The 22,389-nt window shown below is 44.7% G+C and overlaps 1 protein-coding gene across 1 annotated transcript; it reads right to left on the reverse strand.

The window, feature by feature from the left end:
- Positions 1 to 1,728: 1,728 nt before the first annotated feature.
- Positions 1,729 to 21,565, reverse strand: rassf8a (Ras association domain family member 8a). Its single transcript, XM_084168883.1, has 7 exons — positions 21,305 to 21,565; positions 12,454 to 12,557; positions 10,404 to 10,645; positions 7,866 to 8,689; positions 7,150 to 7,347; positions 6,734 to 6,884; positions 1,729 to 4,905 (listed from the first exon to the last, which is right to left on the reverse strand). Exons 3-7 carry the CDS (start codon positions 10,504 to 10,506, stop codon positions 4,784 to 4,786), a joined length of 1,398 nt encoding a protein of 465 aa, XP_084025009.1. The 5' UTR covers positions 10,507 to 10,645; positions 12,454 to 12,557; positions 21,305 to 21,565; the 3' UTR covers positions 1,729 to 4,783.
- Between the last annotated feature and the right edge of the window lie 824 nt (positions 21,566 to 22,389).

The following is a 22,389-nucleotide window of genomic DNA, read 5'->3' on the forward strand; positions in this document are numbered from 1 at the left end:
CATGGTTTCCTAGAAACAAGGGTGGCTCAATTTTCCCACTCTCCCCTACAGTAATCTACGGCTTAGCTAGTGTCATGTGATAAGAGAATGATGAAGTATGCTTACACTGACACTCTGACTCTGCACTGGCTGGTGCAAAACAAGGAAGTTTTTTCACTACATGCTGCTTCGGCAAGATCAACTCCATTGGAAAGGACAAAAGGGCTTATGTTCCTAATAACACCTTTTAGTAGGCCTAGTGACAAAGACCAGCCCTAGCCCCTTAGGTCTATGTTGGCACAATTAGTTAAATACATGCCTTGATATCTTATTAGTTAGTTATTTCTGAACACAGGCATCAATGCAAGTGTCACTATTGTACATTTTGATATCGACCAAATACAGGTGGTTGATACCTAGGCTTGATCTCTAGTCTTTAATATGACATTTATGTTTCTGTTTGGATAGTTAGGTATGTTTAATATATATTTTTTAATTGCCTGACTTGTGAGACTAGTTGTCAGCTATTTGAATCAGAGAGTAATAAGCTGATTTCTAGTCACTTCTGCTAAGGACAGACACAGGCTTTGGGGGGTGCCTTGCTCCCACTGCTTTCATAGGGCTTTTCACACTACTGAGCAAAACTGTGGCGAGTCAAACCAATCCAAGTTGTTCTATGCTCTGCATAGTAACATTTACATTTTAGTTATTTAGCAGACGCTCTTATCCAGAGCGACTTACAGGAGCAATTAGGGTTAAGTGCCTTGCTCAAGGGCACGTCGACAGATTTTTCACCTAGTTGGCTCGGGGATTAGAACCAGCAACCTTTCAGTTACTGTCACAACGCTCTTAACCACTAAGCTACCTGCCGCCCTAGAAAAGTAGTGTCCTAGTTCAAATATTCTGAACAGCAACATTTTCCCCCTCACTGGTAAAGCACAACAATTTCTGTTTGACTATCAATCAATCAATCAAATGTATTTATAAAGCCCTTTTTACATCAGCAGATGTCACAAAGTGCTATACAGAAACCCAGCCTAAAACCCCAAACAGCAAGCAATGCAGATGTAGAAGACTAAAGTTTCTGCTTTACACAGTTGCCACCAGAATGCATGATACTAGTGGAAGTATCTAATAGACTAATATATTAGGAGGGTAAACAACTGTAGAATGTATATCAAGTCAACTTAATCTAATCAAGTCAACCCCCACTGACTTCTATAATACAACTCAGTGTAAAACTCTTTATAAACCAGACATGAGTTTGAAATGAGAAATCAGTCTGACTGAACCTTCAAGTTGCCTGAAGTATTTTTATGACTGCTAATAGTTTAGAAATATTCCACTAGGTTATTATTATGCAATTATTTCAAGCCACTCACCTAGAACCATCCAGTTCTTAGTCTGTGATTATTGGACGGATAGCGCCATCTAGTGGTGATACTAACAACACGGTTGCCATCGCCATTATCAAGTAACTCCCACTGCTTTCATAGGGCTTTTCACACTACTGAGCAAAACTGTGGCGAGTCAAACCAATCCAAGTTGTTCTGAGCTGGCCTGTTTACACATCCACAATAGTTGCTTGCACCGTGCTGTAAAGGACAATGTGAAAAGGAAATATCTGAGCCAGCAGTTTGGTAGTGTGAAAAGGGCACGTTTCTCCGGTGTACTCTTCCCTTTCAATTATAATTTAATAGAATATAAGACTCATGTACGACTTCATATAAGATTACAAAAAGTTTGTCATATCATTTTATTATAATCATGCAATCCATGTCACATCAGCAGCCAGTTGTATCCATACATCTCTCAACAATTTGCTGTGAATTAAGGCAGAAAAATAAAACATGTAGCTATGTACAGTTGATTTCTTAACATGGGAGAGTGCACAGGACATAAAATTGTAAACACTGATCAAAACAGCCTATGGAAACGTACAAGTGGTTTTTTACAGCTATACAGCCACCTACCTTACCTTAGGTGGAAAATAAATGATAAAACCATGGTAAGTACATAGGCTGTAATCAAATCTATCAGAAATAAATGTCGAACCACCTGTTTCTTCCATAAACATCTTACTCACACAATGAACAGAACTAGCCTGGTCCCAGATCTGTATGTGCTGTCTTGCCAACTCATATGGTCACTGGCGTAACAATGACTATAGGCGCTAGCAAGACTCCACAAACACATCTGGGACCAGATTAGAACAGTGCAGGGTCATTGTTGGAATAATTCCTGGTAAAGCTTTACATTATTTGTATACATGTAGAAATAAGCATGAGTATAAGGCACTTGTTAAGAACTTATTAAAAGCTGAGTAGCAGTGAACCATTTGTTTATCAAAACCAATGAGAGGTATTCCGTACATTGAAGGCAATTATGATATTGTGTACATCACAACAACAATTGGTCAATTTCTTCTTTAATGCAGAAACTAAAAAGGAGTGTCGTTTTATCAGCTTTTAGGGCTCGATTCAATCAGTAGCGGAAGGTCCGCGTTATAGCGGGATTGAAATGTAAAGGTTGAGACGACATATGCAGCGTTTACTGTAAATGCAGTCTCCGCAAAAAACACGGGAACATTGCCTTTCAATTTCAATCGCTCTATAGCGCAGGTCTTCAGCGCTACGGATTGAATCAAGCCCTTAGTCAGTGGTGTGGTGTTGCATTTGCCTGGTTCCAGATCAGTTTGTGCTGTTTTGGCAACTCCTCTGGTCATTGTCATGCCAAGGAATTGGCAAGACAGGAAAAACTGATCTGGGCCATTATCCACAATTCTTCTCAGATTAGGGGTCATGATCTAGGACCAGGTCCTCTCTGTCCATATAATCTTATTCATTATGATATAAAAGGTCAAACTGATCTTAGATCAGCACTCCTACTCTAGCCTGGTCCCAGGGACTGTATTCATTAAACGTGTCTCAGAGTAGGAGTGCTGATCTAAGATCAGTTTGACCTTTTATATCAGTGTTGCATATCTGTCAATTGAGGCAAACCACTCCCTCTTAGGATCTTACAAAAGTTGATTTACTGTCACTTAGCTTTGAATAAGTATTCTGATATGGCTACTTGGAAAAACAAACACATGCAATACGACCTCTAATCTTTGGTCCCATTTCTTTACAGATGAATAAGCTTAAACATTTTGGCAAAGTAACATAGTCATATTGTCAGCGCAAGATAAAAGATAAAACGAACACTGTCGGTTCATTCGATACTGTTGCATTAACAATATTGCATAAAGTACATACACAGCTGCCAAAGTTCTGCTTCTTCCGCAGCAATGGAAATAAACATGAATGGTGACCAAGCTTTATACTATCTACAGTATTCTACCATTTCAATAAGTGAATATATCAGTTGTCATATCACATATATGACATCTGCATTGACAATAATTGACATATCACATATGACATATCAACTGACAATAATTGACATATCGCATATGACATCAATTTATTGACAATAACTGACATATTAGCACTTATGGACAGTTCATAGGCTACCATCTATCCTTTCTTCAGTAACAAAACCTTGAACCACTGGTTGTATGTTGTACTGTGCCTCGTGTATAATAACAATCAGAACAGAGCAGAAACAGTCTGCATGTTGGTTGATGTGAGCTGAGGGTCAAAGTTTGATATGATAAATACACAGTATAAATGCTTCAGAAACAGATATCCATGAAAAGCTACTTGGGCCACTGTATAGACATCTCATCCATGACTCAATGCAGTCCAAATGTAGCTACATTACAGCTTTCTCATTTAAATGAAAAGAAAGTAATTGCACTTTAAAGGGATGAAAACGGCGATGATGATAATGACACATCACTTTTAGTCACAAGGTTTCCATAGATGGGCAACTATTTGGGCTATGACACACGCTTCTTATGTCTGTTGTTAGATTGTCTATTTCAACTTCACTGAGTGTACAAAACATTAGGAACAACTTATATTGAGTTGCACCCCCTTTTGCCCTCAGAACAGCCTAAATTAGTCGGGGCATGGACTCTACAAGGTGTCAAAAGTGTTCCACAGGGTTGCTGGCCCATGTTGACTCCAATGCTTCCCACAGTTGCGTCAAGTTGGCTGGATGTCCTTTGGGTGGTGGACCATTCTTGATACACACGGGAAACTGTTGAGCAGGAAAAACCCAGCAGCGTTGCATTTCTTGACACGCTCAAACCGGTGCACCTGGCACCTACTACCATACCCTGTTCAAAGGCACTTACATCATTCACCCTCTGAATGGGACACATACACAATTCATGTCTCAATTGCCTCAAGGATTAAACATCCTTCTTTAACCTGTCTCATCCCCTTCATCTACACGAATTGAAGTGGATTTAACAAGTGACATCAATAAGGGATCATAGCTTTCACCTGGATTCACCTGGTCAGTCTATGTCATGGAAAGAGCAGGTGTTAGTTTTTCCTTCATCGTTGGAGCAATCATCATCATGTGTTGTCCCATGTGGGAGACTTGGAGTGCTTGTACACAATGGCCTCTAGCCATATCCTCTCTGTAAGTGGAGGTCATTTTATCCATGACAGAGCATAGACAGGAGAGTGTTACTGAAGTATCCTTTACCTGGACGTCCTATCACATCCTTGAGCTAGTCTTATCCCAGATCTGTATATAACCAACTCCTGACTAGGAGTGACTAGGAGAGGAGTTGGCTAAAGAAAACCGTTTTGGGACCAGACTACCAAGCAGGCTACCTTTAGGTTGGTAGTGAGGGGGCCAGCTGGCAGGGGAACATAGACATCCCCCCTCTTTGTCCTCTGTCCTCTTACACGTAGATCCCTTCTGGGTTTAAGCCAGACGTCAGCGGGCTTTGCAGGACCCGAAGGTGACCGGGCATCGGGTGGGAGGAGACTGGACGCTTCAGGGAACCGGACAGAGGAACCAGGTCTGAAAGAGAGAGAGAGGGAGAGATGGAGAAAAAATATATAAAGAGAGAGAGATAATTAGTTACTTTATTTTGCTTTAGATATTTGTTACCTTCAAATCTACTTCTCAGATGTAAATGTGTTACTAGGTCTGTCCACAGGGTGTCAGCATTGAGCTATGCATGACACCAGCCATAGCAGTTAATTCAATGGCCAAACATGGAGGGCTCTTGCTGATTCAACACACATGTCCTGCTAGGTTATTAGAAGGACATGAACATTAAACGCATTACTTTACATAATGCAAAACCATTAGCATGAATACTAATATACATTCAAGAGCCTACCCTTTACATGAGGTGGTAAGCACATGGTAAAACACAGTTATTCAAAATTATTTGGAAAAGTGATCTGGGAAAACCTGGTGGGTGAGGGGGGATTTAAAGGTGTACTGCTGTGTGGGTTAATACAGAGGATATTTTAAAAAGGTCTGGTTTAGTGCATAAAACCACAGTCTTTTTACAGTTTCTAACATGGAACACTACAGCTGCACCATCGAGAGCATCCTGACCGGTTGCATCACCGCCTGGTATGGCAACTGTTCGGCATCTGACCGTAAGGCGCTACAGAGGGTAGTGCGTACAGCCCAGTACATCACTGGGGCCAAGCTTCCTGCCATCCAGGACCTATATACTAGGCGGTGCCAGAGGAAGGCCCAAATAATTGTCAAAGACTCCAGTCACCCAAGTCATAGACTGTTCTCTCTGCTACCACACGGCAAGCGGTACCGGAGCGCCAAGTCCAGGTCCAAAAGGCTCCTTAACAGCTTCTACCCCCAAGCCATAAGACTGCTGAACAATTAATCAAATGGCCACCCGGACTGTTTGCACTGCTGCTACTCGCTGTTTATTATTTATGCATAGTCTTAGCTCTCTGTCTTCCTCTGTTCTTTCTGCCAGGCCAGCCTAGCCTCTTGGCAAGCAAGATACAGTCCACTGAGTCCATCACAGAAACTGCTGAGCATGAGATGGAGGGAGGACGGCAGGAGAGAGTGATGGAGGGATATGATGATGGAGGGAGAGAGGAAGAGCTGAGGTGGCGGCCAGCAGCCGTATCTAGGCAGCCGTTGGCATGGAGACATAAGTGCCACTGGAGGGGGTGAAACAAATGCACACATGCTCGCACACGCTCGCACACTCTCTCTTGCTCTCTCCCTCCCTCTCTCCCTCTCTCTCTCTCTCTCTCTCTCTGTAGCTCTCTGTAGCGCTCTGTAGCTGAGTAATCCTCTCTCAGCAGGCAGAGGGACGTCACAGAGAAAATGATAACTGCTGTATAAAAGCCTTAGTTGGACTGACTGAGTGACCTGGCAGGCAGAGCAGTGAAGAGCGGAATTATGTTTTACATAAAAAATATCACAGATCTGTGCAAAAATGGTCATTTAATGAATCAGCGTGATTTAATTTACATGATGGCAGCATGATTTAATTTGAAGGTTTACAGTATGTTTTGCACAGATCTGTGCTCTTTTGCTCCACAGATATGTCGCCCGACAAGGGAAATGGCATGTAAATACACCTTCTGCACAGTGGTAGTGATATAGCCAATGTCATGAAGTTGCCTGTCTTTGTTCAGTGTGGACAGGCTTGTTATTGGTCGTGTTTAATTCATCAGCAATGAATCACATAATATGTTATTATTATGCCTTTTCAAAGAACAAGGTGAATAAACTGAGACTCAGCAATATGACGTGACCACGAGCAGTAGAACCAAAGATATTGCAGAGTAGAGCAATGCAAGAGGCTGCACCCACAAAGAGGATTGATGCATCTAGCTCATTTGAAGTAAATTACCTGTGCCCTGTCCGGTGTGGGTAGTCCCCTCCTCGTCCTCACTGGGCTCGGCTGGCAGCACGGTGACCTTGGTGCCAGTCTGCTGGATGAACTGCTGCAGGTTGACCTGTCTCAGCTCCTTGGTCAGCTGCTCCAGCTCATGCTGCATGTCCTGGAGGGGAGATACAGATTGATCAACGATATAAATCTATATTTTTGCCATCTATACTTCCTATAATCTGTATCCATACTGACTGGTCCTCTGTTCCTGGTGCGTGGGTGGGCTACATATTATGCCCCAACAATCTGCCCATGGTGTGTGTGTCCACCAGTATGTTCCTTCAACATTCTATATGTTTCTATGTGCATTTGTTTATGTGTACGCTCATGCATCAGGGTTGTGTATATGTGAGTGCATGTCAATGCATGTGTCTGACCTGCAGTCTCTTGCCACTCTGGCTTAGGGACCTGTCCACGGCTCTGCAGCTGCTCTCCAGCTGGACGGCCTGTCTGTCCTGAGTCTTGAGCTCCGTGCGGGCCCTGAGCACCTGCGCCCTGGCCTCCACCTCGCTCACCCTCTGAGTCTCCTGTCTTTCCCGCTGCAGACGCTCCTCCTCGAGACCCGCCTCCACACCCTGACACACAGACAGGTTTTAGTTTGAGACCAATAGGAGTAGGAGATGGTTAGGAGAATATAGGCTTCCCAGCACCCTAGCCACATCATCTGTTTTGCAGGTAGTCTGTTATAAATACAGATGGAAGTGCATAGAAAGGCATAGAGAGACATTCAGAGAGAGAACAGGCATTGGCTGTCTTTAAAATGGTGATGTGAGGTGCCTGTACACCTTTAATGTTAAATGATTATAACAATGTCATATTCAACAGAAATCGTAACATTTCTAATTAGAATTAGAATTACAAAAACTTTATTGTCCACGCAATGTGGAAATGTGTCTTTGGCTTCACCACATAAAAACTGACATTAAACACCATCAGGAGCACATCATCCTTGAGATCATGAAATAAACTATACAAAGTACAACAGTGCAAGTGCAGTTTCGTGCAATTTAGGTGAGCAATAATAGTGTCCAGGCCACTTGTGCATATCTGACTAATGCCCATGGGTCATAAATCCGAGGTGTGCCCCACCCACCTGTACCAGAGCCATCCTGTCCCCCAGGTCGAGCTTAGCGCCCTGCAGACGTCCCATCAGCTCCTCAAGCCTGTCCTCCAGCTGCCTCTCGCTCTCCAGCTCAATCTGCAGTTCGCTGGCCCAAAACTCCTCCTCCTCCATCTCCACCTCGTTCTTCCTCAGTCGTCTCTCCAGCCTCCCTATCTCCTCCATCAGCCCCCCTGCTCCTCTGGCCTCCTCTCCCCCTCTGCCATCCCAACGTCCACCCCAGGTCTGCAGATCAGCCTCATAGGCTTCCAGCCTCTTCCTCAGCACAACCAGAGTCTCTCTCTGGAGCCCCACCAGTCTGACCAGGTCATCCATGCGGCAGGCCCACATGCCAGGGGACACTGCCCCCACTGGGGCTACCGCTGCGGCTGCTGCATAGTGGTGGTTGTTCTGGTTCCCAACGTTCCCCTGGAGTAGGAGACGTTGTTTGGCCTCGGCCTCCCTCCCCTCCCAAGCCCGGCCTCCACTCAGGATGTCCCGGAGGCCTCGGGGCCCGCCGGTGAAGGTGAGGGACTTGCGGCGCGGCTCGCGGCGGCGGAGGGAGCGCTCGCTGGGGTGGCGGAGCTTGGCAAGCGGGGGGAGGCTCTGCCGGTGGAGACCGCGTTCCGGGCCCCGGAGCGGAGGCCCCTCGGAGGGGGGGCGTTCAGTCAGGGAGGGGCCCGTGCGGTGCAGGATCAGCTGGACGTCACCGGCATACTGACCCCAGGTGTTGATGGAGGCCACTGGGCTCTCGTGGGGGGCCAGGTGGCGCTCTGTGTCCCGCCATTGCTCCACCAGGGTATAGCGCCCAGTGCGGCCTGGGAAAAACAGATAAGACAAGTTCAGTTATGTAGGCTTTTTGTGTATGTTTTTGTGTATGTTTTTGCGAATGTCTTCTCAGCCTATGTACTTTGACAAACTAACTAACAAATCCATTGAGATTAACAATAGCTCTTGTGGTAATCATATTTCATGTGGATCAATAGGATAAGTATCAGTGCATCCATCGCCAGCTATTAAAAAGCGCAAAGCGAATGTAGGAGTCTTGAATAATTTAACATAAATCTATGCAGAGTGATTAATAACCCTGTTTTAGGTCATATGATATATGACATTTAATTTTCCAATTTCCAATTTTCACACACGTAACAAGGCCAAAGAGACCGAGACAACCCCCTGATACACACAGTCTCTTGCCAAAAGCTTGTCCCAACTAGAGATAAACCCAATAAACCTAACATTAACCTTGTCATTAGACATTAGTACTGTGCATAGGACCCCTCTTTAAACCCAGAATATACAGAGGTTTAGGATCAGTGGATCTCAGTATTAAATTGATGATCACCATGTGTAAAACTGTCGCAAATTGAATAAATATAAATGTCACTTGGGAGAGTAAGGGAGAGTAAGAAGCAGTATCCCATATTATAAGCGGTTCTATGGCGATTTTACCAAAGAAGAGATGATGCAAACTGTATCTCATGAAAGAGAAGAAAAGAAAGTAGGAAGAAAAAGTAGGACAGGGGAAGAGAGGAGAGGAGGAGAGAGGAGGAGAGGGGAAGAGAGGAGGAGAGAGGAGGAGAGAGGAAGAGAGGAGGAGAGAGGAGGAGAGGGGAAGAGAGGAGGAGAGGAGAAGAGAGGAGGAGAGGAGGAAAGAGGAGGAGAGGGGAAGAGAGGAGGAGAGGGGAAGAGAGGAGGAGAGGAGGAGAGAGGAGGAGAGGGGAAGAGAGGAGGCGAGGGGAAGAGAGGAGGGGGCTGCAGTCAGTGGTTCTGCTTTTCCCCTTCCTGGCGAGAGATGGAGGGATGAGTCAGACTTTCCCTCCTCTTGCCTGCCCCACATAGTGGGAAGTGATGTCAATACAGGCTGCTCCATTCCTCTCCTCTCACTAAGAGAGAGGGGGATGGAGGGAGGGATGAAGGGAGGGATGGAGGGAGGAAGGGGAATCTGATCCAAATAAAGCCTCTGACTAAGACCCTCTATCTCTCACTACAGCACCAGGAGGTTGAGGCGTAGGCAGGAGGAGAGGAACACATATTTGTTAATTTCATTAGGCCTATTTTCAATTAGCGACAAGCTAATACGTTTTCTGCAGCAAGCCTAATTTTAAGACAGCTCTTAATTAAAATTGGAGTTTAATTAACCACCATTTCTTATACAAGCAAGTGGAGCAACACATTACAACAGAGAATCAGTATATCTTCTTCACTCTCTATACTTGAGTACTACTGTTAGTAGTTCTAAACACTTAACACTGGTCCACATTGCACGCAGTCAATCAACTATGGCTTGGTGACAAAGACAGTATCCTACATAACCAAAGTCTCACAGGTAAATGGTTAGGATAGAGGTGCATTACATGATCATTATATTACTCAGTATATCAATATAATCCTTAATGACGGGGCAAAGCACATTCAGAAAACAAAGTATAGGCCTACTACAGGCATAAATGCTAATACTTTATATATTTCAAATATTAGTAGCCTAAAGCATCCTAAAGCCTTGGTCAAGAGTAATAGGTCAGAGCTCACCTATGGCTTGGGCTAGAGCGATGACCACTTCCTGGCAGGTGGTTGCCTCGGTGACCCCACATACAACCCTCTGGACCCCGTCCACCCAGACCTTGAGCTCCATGCTGGGTCAGGTGACTCAGGTCAGGTGACTCAGGTCAGGTGCTGCGAGGGGGCCGGCTGCGGTGGGTTGGCCCCGTCATTCCTGGAAGCTCCAGCTGTGCAGGGTGGCTCCAGCTGCAGCCCCTCTGGCCACCACCTCACTGAAGAGGAAGAACACAGAGCAAAACAGGAAGGACCTGGTCAGGAAGCACATTTAAGAGGACAACATTGTTTTGGTTTGTTAGATTCTCTGCCCAGAACTGAGCAAAACTGGTCAAAACTGGACCAAACTAGTTGAAATAGGTTTCTAGTTGAAATGTTGTAATTTCAACCAGTTTTCACCCACTGGCTGAGGATCTTTTGAATTCAGTAAAACTATTTATTTGGTACATGTAGAAGTTGTTGTCAGTATAGTCAGTGAGGAGATAGGTAGTAGCTATGGGAGATGGCTCATTCATCATGGCCTGAAAACAATACCAGCCTGAAAATGTGTGCCACTATTTTTAGGACCTGTTGAGGAAAAGGAGGATGGCTCAAACAGTTGTTGAATGACAGAACCGTCCAACCACCCAGCCAGGCATACTGGGACCAGCCGGACATGACACTGTTGTTTTCATCCCGGCTCTGTGAATAGGTACGTCTTTAGGGGGGTTAGACTGGAAGAGCCTGCCAGTACTGATGCTCTGAGCCAAGTTCCTGTTATTTTACGGAGAATCGTAAGGAAACAACAGTGAGGAGAGAGCAGGAAGATGGCGTCAGTGCAATAGAGAGGGGGAGAGCAGGATAAGTGAGTGAAAGGTGAAATGGAAAGGGGGGGCAGGAAGAGAGACTGCAACAGAGGAGGGAGAGGATGAGGAGGATGAAGGGAACAAGGACTTGCTTTTGACGTCTCGGAGTCGAGGGTCTCGTATTTTGCCGCAGATGTGCCAACTTTTCACAGAGATCCTATGGCAAGCGAAACGTTTTATTGTGCAAATGTATACACACAGAAAAGTCTTACGAGACCTCTAGAGAGAGAATGGTCACCAAAGGAACAGGGAACAGATGCACACGATGTGTTGAAAAGGAAAAGTGAAGTGTATGTTTGCACTTCTGTCTTGATTTGATGAGGAACATATGGCCAAAACGTTGGTTTGTTTTCTGCATAATGCTCTGTGTGTTGTTCACTGTATGAGCTTCAAAATAGCTTCACTGTAGTAATCCAATGAAGTATGTGGTAAACTCTGAAGAATTTAGGACATAAACCGAAGACTACCAGCTTTATCAGAAATGCATATTTGTCTCACATTCATTTTGAACCGCAATCACTTCCCAGTCAAGTTCATTCCATACAAAAGGAACAAGACTGCTTTTGTGACTGTAGTAGACTCTGAGTAAAAAAAAAAACATGGCCAGTGGCCTTGGTCCATGCAGTCTGGCACATTCTATATTCCTTCCTGCCACACAATGGACCATGGAAGAAAGGTTAATATGGAATTGCGAAATCAGATCAAATTAGGGACATTTCAAAAGAAAACCCAGCTCAGCTCCATCGCAGTCCTCTTCAAGGACAGAGTCTATGAAGAGAGAGTAGCTAGATGGCCGTTGTCCAGAGCTGCGATGCCCCATTGAGGGCTGACCTTCATACTGCAGTTGAGCACAGAGATCTATTCCCCTGCTGGTCACTTAACCCCCCTCCACACCTCCCCCACCCCCCACGTTCCCTCTCCATGTTCTCAATGTCATCTTACAGACACACATGCACGCGCACACGCGCTCAGACACACACACACACACACTACTGCTCACATGGTGCTTCGCTAAACACAGTGGGTCCGGAACACTAAACAGCACTGCGAGATACAATCAGTTCAGCTAAATAGAACTAGGGGCTTTGAAAGAACAATCTATCATTTTAGGACCAGGCAAATGAGGGCTGCAAACAAAAACTCTGTTTGTGTGTGTGTGTGTGTGTGTGTGTATGTGTCACCTTTGTCTCTGGCTTGGCTGATGATCTCTCTATTCCTGGCGTATTTATAGCTGGTTAGAAAGTGCTTTTGTCCTTCATCCAGATTGCCCTTAAATGGCAGCAGACTGCAGATAGAGGGATGGAGGGAAACAGGCTGCGAGTCACACACAAAGAGGACCCTGGGAGATTTTTCTGCACTGACCCATAACTCTGTCACCATTTTGTTTTACAATTTTTTCCCAGGGGAGTGTAAAGAGTGAAAAGGCCTGAATGGACACTGGAATACAGTGTGTGTGTGTGTGTGTGTGTGTGTGTGTGTGTGTGTGTGTATGTGTGTGTCAGGGGTTGACATGAAACTGACAACACTCCCCCATTGAAATGGGTCAAGGTTATTAGCCAGAACCAGTTTGGTTTTATAATGGTACAATCCCCCCAGGAAAACAGCCAGTGGTTATGTCTACACAGTGATGGTACTAATGCGTCATAATACCATGTTGTAACACACGTTGGCAGGTATTACAATATGACATGAAAAGTGGTGATCCATATAAGATTATCCATATAAGCTTAGCATACAGTAAACACAAACAGAAAGTCCACACCAGCAAGTCCATTACAGTATGTATATAACTGACAATGAAACAGGACAACATAGGTTGGTGCCAAGCCAGTGGCACACAGGGCACAGGTCCATCTCTCTGCCAACTCTGCCCCTTTTCCCTGCCAGCCTGCAGAGATGCCCATGGCCTGATCCTGTGGAGTTGATCACAAACCTGAGCCAAGGAGCATTCCGTGAGATACACGGCTTACACTACATACCAACCCATTCCATTTCAACTCCAAGAACAGCTAAAATAAATTGATGCTTTATTGCTGTAACATAAAACTCAAAACAGCCCAAATCCCAGATGACCCAAGATGCATTTGTCATTTGTCTCAATGTGGCACAGCTTCATAGTTCAGGCTGGTGGTCTCTGGGCTGGCTTCCTGTCTGCTCAGTGAGGTGTGTGAGTACAGGGTGCTGTGGGCAGTGTGTCTGCTGAGACCCAGGTTGCTGCTACGGCTGTTCCCCCTGTTGTCAGCCCAAAGGTCTGGGGCTGCAGGAGCCCAGAGAGTTAGCATCAGGGCCAGGACTTCCACTGACTGATGCTAGTGCAAGTCACCATATGTTCCTCTGGGTCCTCCCACACACAGGGGCACGGGCCAGGCACTGCTATCTCTTTACCAGGCGAGGAGCTGGCCCAGGTTCCCAACCTCTACAACAGGACACTGCCACAGAGATAGTATCCTATAGAGTGAGCATGTACATCTCTGAGCCATGGGAAATATGGCTGTGCTGGGGTGAGGTTTCGTGTGGTGAGGTTTCGTGACCATAGGTAGGAAGGATAAGGGCATCCCTTAAATCATTGTCTCATAGCGCAAATACTCTGTCTGCACTGATTCCCTGTAAATTGAGGGATAAGCAGCAAGTGACACCACTTGACGTAAGACAAGTCATGAATGAAATTATCATATTTATTTCCTTAATTTAGGCCTACAACTACGATGTATTCCTGATGAACTGTACTGCAGTAGACTGGTATGAATATCATGCATTTCCTTGAAGAACAAATGGCCGTTTGAGGAGAAACAAAATGGATATTCATCATGGGGCTAACACAAAGAATCAGGCACAACTTGACTCTGGGAGTTGGGAGAAACTTCTTGGGGAACAACTGAGCTGTTTTGAGGACAAAGGTCCTCTAGCAGAAAAACAGTCTTGTTCCACATCAGATTTTTCTATGATAGATGTCTATGGCGCCAGAGGAGATGGCTGCCGTTTTACGGGCTCCTAACCAATTGTGCTATTTTGTGTGTTTTTTTGCGTTGTTTGTAATTTATTTTGTACATAATGTTTCTGCCACCGTCTCGTATGACCGAAAAGAGCTTCTGGATATCAGAACAGCGACTACTCACCTCGAACTGGATGAAGATTTTTTATTTAATGAGTCGGACGCGAAGGATTTACTGCTGACACCAGACTAGGCCCAAATCCCCGTCATTCGCATGAAGAAGAGACGCCGATACAGGGGACGCAGGTCCAGGTGCCTTGTAAAAATGTGTCTGCGAGTGGGTAACCCGCCTCTACCATCCATCCTATTGGCCAACATGCAATCATTGGAGAAAAACTGGATGAGCTCCGTTCAAGACTATCCTACCCACGGGACATTAAAAACACACAGAGACATGTACACAGCTCCCTCTCGCCCTCCATTTGGCAAATCTGACCATAATTATATCCTCCTGATTCCTGCTTACAAGCAAAAACTAAAGCAAGAAGTACCAGTGACTCGCTCAATACGGAAGTGGTCAGATGACGCAGATGCTAAGTTTTGCTAGCACAGACTGGAATATGTTACCCGGGATTCATCCGGTGGCATTGAGGAGTATACCACATCAGTCATCGGCTTTATCAATAAGTGCATCGATGACGATGTCCCCACAGTGACCGTACGTACCCCAACCAGAAGCCATGGATTACAGGCAACATCTGCTCTGAGCTGAAGGGTAGAGCTGCCGCTTTCAAGGAGCGGGACTCTAACCCGGACGCTAAATCCCGCTATGCCCTCCGACAAACCATCAAACAGGCAAAGCGTCAATACAGGACTAAGATGGAATCCTACCACACCGGCTCCGACGCTCCTCGGATGTGGCAGGGCTTGCAAACTATTACAGACTACAAAGGGAAGCCCAGCCGCGAGCTGCCCAGTGACACAAGCCTACCAGACGAGCTAAATGACTTCTATGCGCGCTTCGAGGCAAGCAACACTGAAGCATGCATGAGAGCACCAGCTGTTCCGGACAACTGTGTGATCAAACTCTCCATAGCCGATGTGAGTAAGACCTTTAAACAGGTCAACATTCACAAGCCAGACGGATTACCAGGATGTGTACTCTGAGCATGCGCTGACCAACTGGCAAATGTCTTCACTGACATTTTCAACCTGTCCCTGACCGAGTCTGTAATACCTACATGCTTCAAGCAGACCACCATAGTCCCTGTGCCCAAGAACACCAAGGTAACCTGCCTAAATGACTACCGACCCGTAGCACTCACGTCTGTAGCCATGAAGTGCTTTGAACGGCTGGTCATGGCTCACATCAACACCATCATCACAGAAACCCTAGACCCACTTAAATTTGCATACCGCCCCAACAGATCCACAGATGACGCAATCTCTATTGCACTCCAAACTGCCCTTTCCCACTTGGACAAAAGGAACACCTACGTGAGAATGCTATTCATTGACTCCAGCTCAGCATTCAACACTATAGTGCCCTCAAAGCTCATCACTAAGCTAAGGACCCTGGGACTAAACACCTCCCTCTGCAACTCGATCCTGGACTTCCTGACGGGCCGCCCCCAGGTGGTAAGGGTAGGTGACAACACATCTGCCACGCTAATCCTCAACACGGGGTCCCTCAGGGCTGCGTGCTTAATCTCCTCCTGTCCTCCCTGTTCACCCATGACTGCGTGGCCAAGCACGACTCCAACACCATCATTAAGTTTGCCGATGACACAATGGTGATGGGCCTGATCACCGACAACGATGAGACAGCCTATAGGGAGGAGGTCAGAGACCTGGCAGTGTGGTGCCAGGACAACAACCTCTCCCTCAGTGTGATCAAGACAAAGGAAATGATCGTGGACTACAGGAAAAGGAGGGCAGAGCACACCCCCATTCTCATCGAGGGGGCTGTAGTGGAGCAGGCTGAGAGCTTCAAGGTCCTTGGTGTCCACATCACCAACAAACTATCATGGTCCAAACACATCAAGACAGTTGTGAAGAGGGCACGACAACGCCTATTCCCCCTCAGGAGAATGAAAAGATTTGGCATTGGTCCTCAGATCCTCAAAGAGTTATACAGCTGCACCATCGAGAGCATCCTGACTGCATCACCGCCTGGTATGGCAACTGCTCGGCCTCCGACAGCAAGGCGCTACACAGGATAGTGCCTACGGCCCAGTACATCACTGGGGCCTAGCTTCCTGCCATCCAGGACCTCTATACCAGGCGGTGTCAGAGGAAGGCCCTAAAAATAACCCTAAGACTCCAGCCACCCTAGTCATAGACTGTTCTCTCTGCTACCGCACGGCAAGCGGTAGCGGAGCGCCAAGTCTAGGTCCAAAAGGCTTCTTAACAGCTTCTACCCCCAAGCCATAAGACTGCTGAACAGCTAATCAAATGGCTACCCGGACTATTTGCATTTTTACGATGCTGCTACTCGCTGTTTATATTCTACGCATAGTCACTTTACCCCTACCTACATATACTGTAACAGTTTTTCTTTATTTTTACTATTTTCTACATTGTAGAATAATAGTGAAGACATCAAAACTATGAAATAACACAAAAAGTGTCGGCATTCTCTCAACCAGCTTCACCTGGAATGCTTTTTCAACAGTCTTGAAGGAGTTCCCACATATGCTGAGCACTTGTTGGCTGCTTTTCCTTCACTCTGTGGTCCGACTCAATTGGATTGAGGTCGGGGGATTGTGGAGGCCAGGTCATCTGATGCAGCACTCTATCATTCTCCTTGATAAAATAGCCCTTACACAGGGACACGGCGGTTGGAACCAAAAATCGCAAATTTGGACTCAAGACCAAAGGACAAATTTCCACCGGTCTAATGTCCATTGCTCGTGTTTCTTGGCCCAAGCAAGTCTCTTCTTCTTATTGGTGTCCTTTAGTAGTGGTTTCTTTGCAGCAATTCGACCATGAAGGCCTGATTCAAACAGTCTCTTCTGAACAGTTGATGTTGAGATGTGTCTGTTACTTGAACTCTGTGAAGCATTTATTTGGTCTGCAATTTCTGAGGCTGGTAACCCTAATGAACTTATCCTCTGCAGCAGAGGTAACTCTGGGTCTTCCTTTCCTGTGGCGGTCCTCACGAGAGCCAGTTTCATCATAGCGCTTGATGGTTTTTGCGACTGCACTTGAAGAAACTTTCAAAGTTCTTGAAATGTTCCGTATTGACTGACCTTCATGTCTTAAAGTAATGATGGATTGTCGTTTCTCTTTATTATTTGAGCTGTTCTTGCCATAATATGGACTTGGTCTTTTACCAAATAGGGCTATCCTCTGTATACCCCCATACCTTGTCACAACACAACTAATCGGCTGAAACGCATTAAGAAGGAAAGAAATTCCAAAAATCTACTTTTAAGAAGGCACACATGTTAATTGAATTGCATTCCAGGTGACTATCTCATGAAGCTGGTTGAGAGAATGCCAAGAGTGTGCAAAGCTGTCATCAAGGCAAAGGGTGGCTATTTGAAGAATCTCAAATATAAAACACATTTTGATTTGTATAACACTTTTTTGGTTACTATATGATTCCATATGTGTTATTTCATAGTTTTGATGTCTTCACTATTATTCTACAATGTAAAAAATAGTAAAAATAAAGAAAAACCCTTGAATGAGTAGGTGTGTCCAAACTTTTGACTGGTAGTGTACATATTACCTCAATTACCTCAGCTAACCTGTACCCCCGCACATTGACTCGGTACCGGTACCACCTGTATATAGCCTTGTTATTGTTATTTTATTGTTGCTCTTTTATTTTTTAAAAACGTTCGTTTATTTAGTAAATATTTTCTTAACTCTTATTTTTCTTAAAACTGCATTGTTGGTTAAGGGCTTGTAAGTAAGCATTTCATGGTAAGGTAATACCTGTTGTATTCAGCGCATGTGACAAATAACATTTGATTTGATTACCCCCTATGTTCCCCTTGCACTTTACAGGCCATTGTTCACAATGGGGGAAACAATATAATCACTTTTTGGCAAAGGGGAGAGGTTGAAGGCCATTGAAGGGCTGAGACCAGTGACATAACACCAGAGGTAGCGATATATAAAAACTAAATAAACATTTACTTCAACCCTATCCTGATTACAAAAAGTAAAACAGAGCCCACCCCCCCCCCACAATCCATAATTAGTTATTTTTTTACAGAGTGTTGTGCGATAGGGGGTTCTGGTGCTTACAAACTATTTCCATTATTGAACTTTAATTCAAATTGCATTTCCTGTTGCAGGGCTACGCTGTAATTACTAGCAATTTATACACTCTAGTGTAATTGGTACCAGACTAGGCCTCTTGTGAAATGGATCCCTGTTTCCCAGCCATAGCCAGAGACAGATGCTGTTTTATTGTGGTGGTGGTGGGGACACTTGTGTGTGTGTGTGTGTGTGTGTGTGTGTGTCTTGGAGTAGGCTGAGAAACTATGCCTTTAAATCTCCCCAGTTAGCCATCAAGTGCTGCCCTGGCCTTACTCTCATGTCTCATACACACAACATATCTGGGTAGTTGGTCATACTAGGGCCCCAGGCCCTAAATACCATAATGCATAACAGTCTAGTATGTAAGACTGAGGAAGTTGTGCGTAGAGTGTGGACGTCACAGGGCACCAGCAGGGCACCAGCAGAGCCTTGATCCTGCAGCGTGGAGACTGATAACATCCAGAGTGTGCATTCCTGGCTGGTGAGAATGCAATGGGCCATGACGTGGAGATAAGGATGGTTCTGTGCACGGCCCTCTGATCTCAGGGCTGTGTTTAACATGAATACACAATAGATTATACTCACAGTTAAAGTACTACATCAGTTATAGTCTATAGAATGCCAGGCTTTTTTGTGGGTGATTTTGTGGGCTGACTATGTTTATATTGGAAGGAAGGAATTAGAAGGAAGGACTGTATTACAATCTATGAATAAAAAACTAAGCTAAATAGGCTAACTCTTTGGGTAAATCTTATTATTGAATTGCATAAAACAAGCATTATACTTTGTTTTGTTTAGATTTTTACAAACAGAAGCCCCACTCCCATTTCAACATAAATACCAAAACAAGAAAGAGGAAGGAATGTCAGCAAGGAGTCTTGTGGTTGGTTCTCTAAAGTCTACTCCCTCCTCCACACTGCCAGCAGCAGCATCCTCTCAGGTCAGACCAGGTCCAAAATGACATTAGGTTGACTACAATGATGAGACCTACCGCCTTCAATAAAGTTAATTACAAATAAATAACAGATTAAAGTTGCTATTCAGAACCAAAATATATGTTCTGCTTGTGTGGGTGGGGTCTCTGTATGTATGTTATACTAGAATGTAAGTGAAACATTTCACATTGGATTGTAAAGTGGAAAACATTTGTAGCCATTGTAGACATGTTTGCCGACGTGCAAATTGTGCAACTTTGAAATGACTATAAAATAAATATGTCTAGACAGTTAAGATAATACAAAAAGTTGAGTTAAGGTGATTACAAGGTAATTGGCCAAAGTTTGGCCAGAAAAGATCCTGTAGTTATAGAAGGCTACCTGAAATATGCTGGAAGGCCCAAAAACATAGGCTCGTCTCGAACTCACCCTTCCAGCCGAACCCTTGCTCAGAATTTAGGCTAACCCCCTCCTCCTACCCCCTCAATCCAAAGATCTCCAGGGAGAAGGATCTTGAGACGTCCGTCCCTCACCAGGGACTAAAACCAGCCCCAGTCACGCCATTGCCACGGTTATAGCCCCAGCTCCTGTAAAGCTTTCCATTAGGAACTTCTGGAGCCACACACTCCTCTCACTCCCTAACATCAGGCTGGCTGGATGTTATATTAGACTCCAGAGTGGCCCTCACCTCCCCTCCCCTAGTCGGGAGGTCAACACTGGCAGGATCCCGAACATCTGGACGGCACATTTAGCCAGCAGAAATAAAACTGCCTTTGTTCTCCTGCCATGATGGCTCTATAAGCAGACAAGCTTTGAAGTGCCAGCCTGATGCCGGGAGCTTGGCCATAGCAGCACCACTGATTGGGGCAACAGACCCGGGTCTCCTGGCCTCTGCTCTGGCTAATGGTTTGGAGGGTTGGTTTGGGCATGATGAGGACATGGGTTTATTTTAGTCCATATTCTGGCAGTCTCATCAGTTCATTAGGGCAGTAATTGAACACATGCTTTCCCACAGCTGTAGGATTAATTAAGCTACTACAGCGTCTTAATCGAAGGAAAATGAAACAGGTTGAAGAAAGTTTTATGGAGTCGGCCTGTTTCTTTAATATTTTATGAACAAACAGACAGTGGTGTACTGTAGGCAGCAAAAAACACACAATACTCAGTTACTGATATACATTATCTGATGGCCAACACGGTTTGCTTCAACATCTGTGTAATAGCTGATTGTAACTAATGAACAAAATGTCAATACACAGGGAGCACATCTACTGCTCTAACGCATCATATCCCCCAAAACATTGTAGTGGCCTACTCTACAGTTAGTTTAGTCTCTAAAGTGGGTAACGGGAAATATAATCATAGTCCGCATAAATAGCCCTGTAACGTTAGGTAGCCTACATCAAATAGTGTTAAAAGCTGAATTGTGAGTGGGAAATAGGCTAGGAAAATGTGTCATTGGAGGAAAAAGTGGAAAAGTGTAATATTTTACAGACATCCGGATGTATACATTATCAACCATTATTCAATGTTTAAAAACATGTAAACGTATGGGCTATAGTCTATTCTCAAATAGCGAGCCAATGCATGGATGTAGCCTATATTTAAAATACAAGGGCCACAGAGTAAACAAGTCTGGCAAATTGCCCTGAATGTTGCACTATTGTTTTGAAAGTGTGATGTTATTTACCGCGAGAAAGAAACCGCGACATTGTAAGGGCACAAATGTTCCACTATGCAACCTGATAATAATGTTTCCGTTATCCCTGCCCCGTGTTATTACCAATTACTACACCTGGGATACTGTTGTGAAGGGTTAGTTACTTTAGAAACACAGTATAACGGTAATATTTTAACATTACCGGGGAAACTACAAACGTAATCTCTTACCTTCGTGTTGTAGGTGCCGAAAAACGAACAGAAGTCCCCCTCAGTCTTCTCTATCCGGACTGAAGTTTAGGAAAAATAGATGCTGTGGAGGAATGGAATCTGCAAATGTGACTCCGCGCAAGCTTATAAATCACTTGTACGAACTGCGACAAAGTGATACCGTCCACAGCAAAGAGAAAACTGCATCTTGAGAAAATTAGCTGCGTTGTGATCTCCTTGGCTGAAAGTTTATCGATGCGCCGTCTCTGCGCTAGCCCTTGCGGTCGGACCAATAAGCTGCGGAAAATGTCTCTCCCCATTTCATTACTTTTGCTTGTAAATACATTGCATCGGAACTGTGACACCGCAAGGCATTGTGGACCGTTTTAAAGCTGCAATACACTTTGTAGAAGAGGGGTACTCACCTAGAGGAGTGGGGTTCCTGAAAGTGGTCGGGTAGCCTGCTTGAGTAGGTACCATATGGTGACCATCAGGTATAAGAAAAGTTATCTGGTGTGAACAATTTATTTTCTGTATTTTGAAACACCTATTATCACAACCAGACACTTTATACAGTGTGTGGCAGTGCTCTTGTCAATGCATTGTTATTTAATTGCAGAATATATATGATATTTAATATAAGTCTATGATTCATGCAGTCTGGGGACCTTAATATTCAAAGTCTGCAGCTGATTCTGATAATCTTTATAAACTCCATCAGTAAACAAGTATCTTGATAGTTCCGCAGTTTTCTGCTTAGCTTTGCACATCATTTTGACAAGACAGAAGACTATTGAAAGTCTGCCATGGAGGCAGTCAAGATTGCACATTACATACCCTAATTACCACAAACACAGTTTACTGTACCAGAGAACTTCTTCTGAGGTAGTCTGCCTATAGACTTTTAACTGGAAAATAGCTGGGTGACTGGTAGTGTACAGTCATCTTATCTTCACAGATATGATATGTAATTGAGCTAATAGACAGGCTTGAGCCAAGGTGCCAGTGAGATACAGGGTTGGGTAGGGACCCATACTATGGGATCAGTGAAGATCATTTAGCAAAACGTGTTTAAATTGGATTGGTGCATGCCACATACTACGGAT

This window comes from Coregonus lavaretus, assembly GCF_964263955.1.
Source record: "Coregonus lavaretus genome assembly, chromosome: 9".
In the NCBI taxonomy this organism is placed as follows: domain Eukaryota; kingdom Metazoa; phylum Chordata; class Actinopteri; order Salmoniformes; family Salmonidae; genus Coregonus; species Coregonus lavaretus.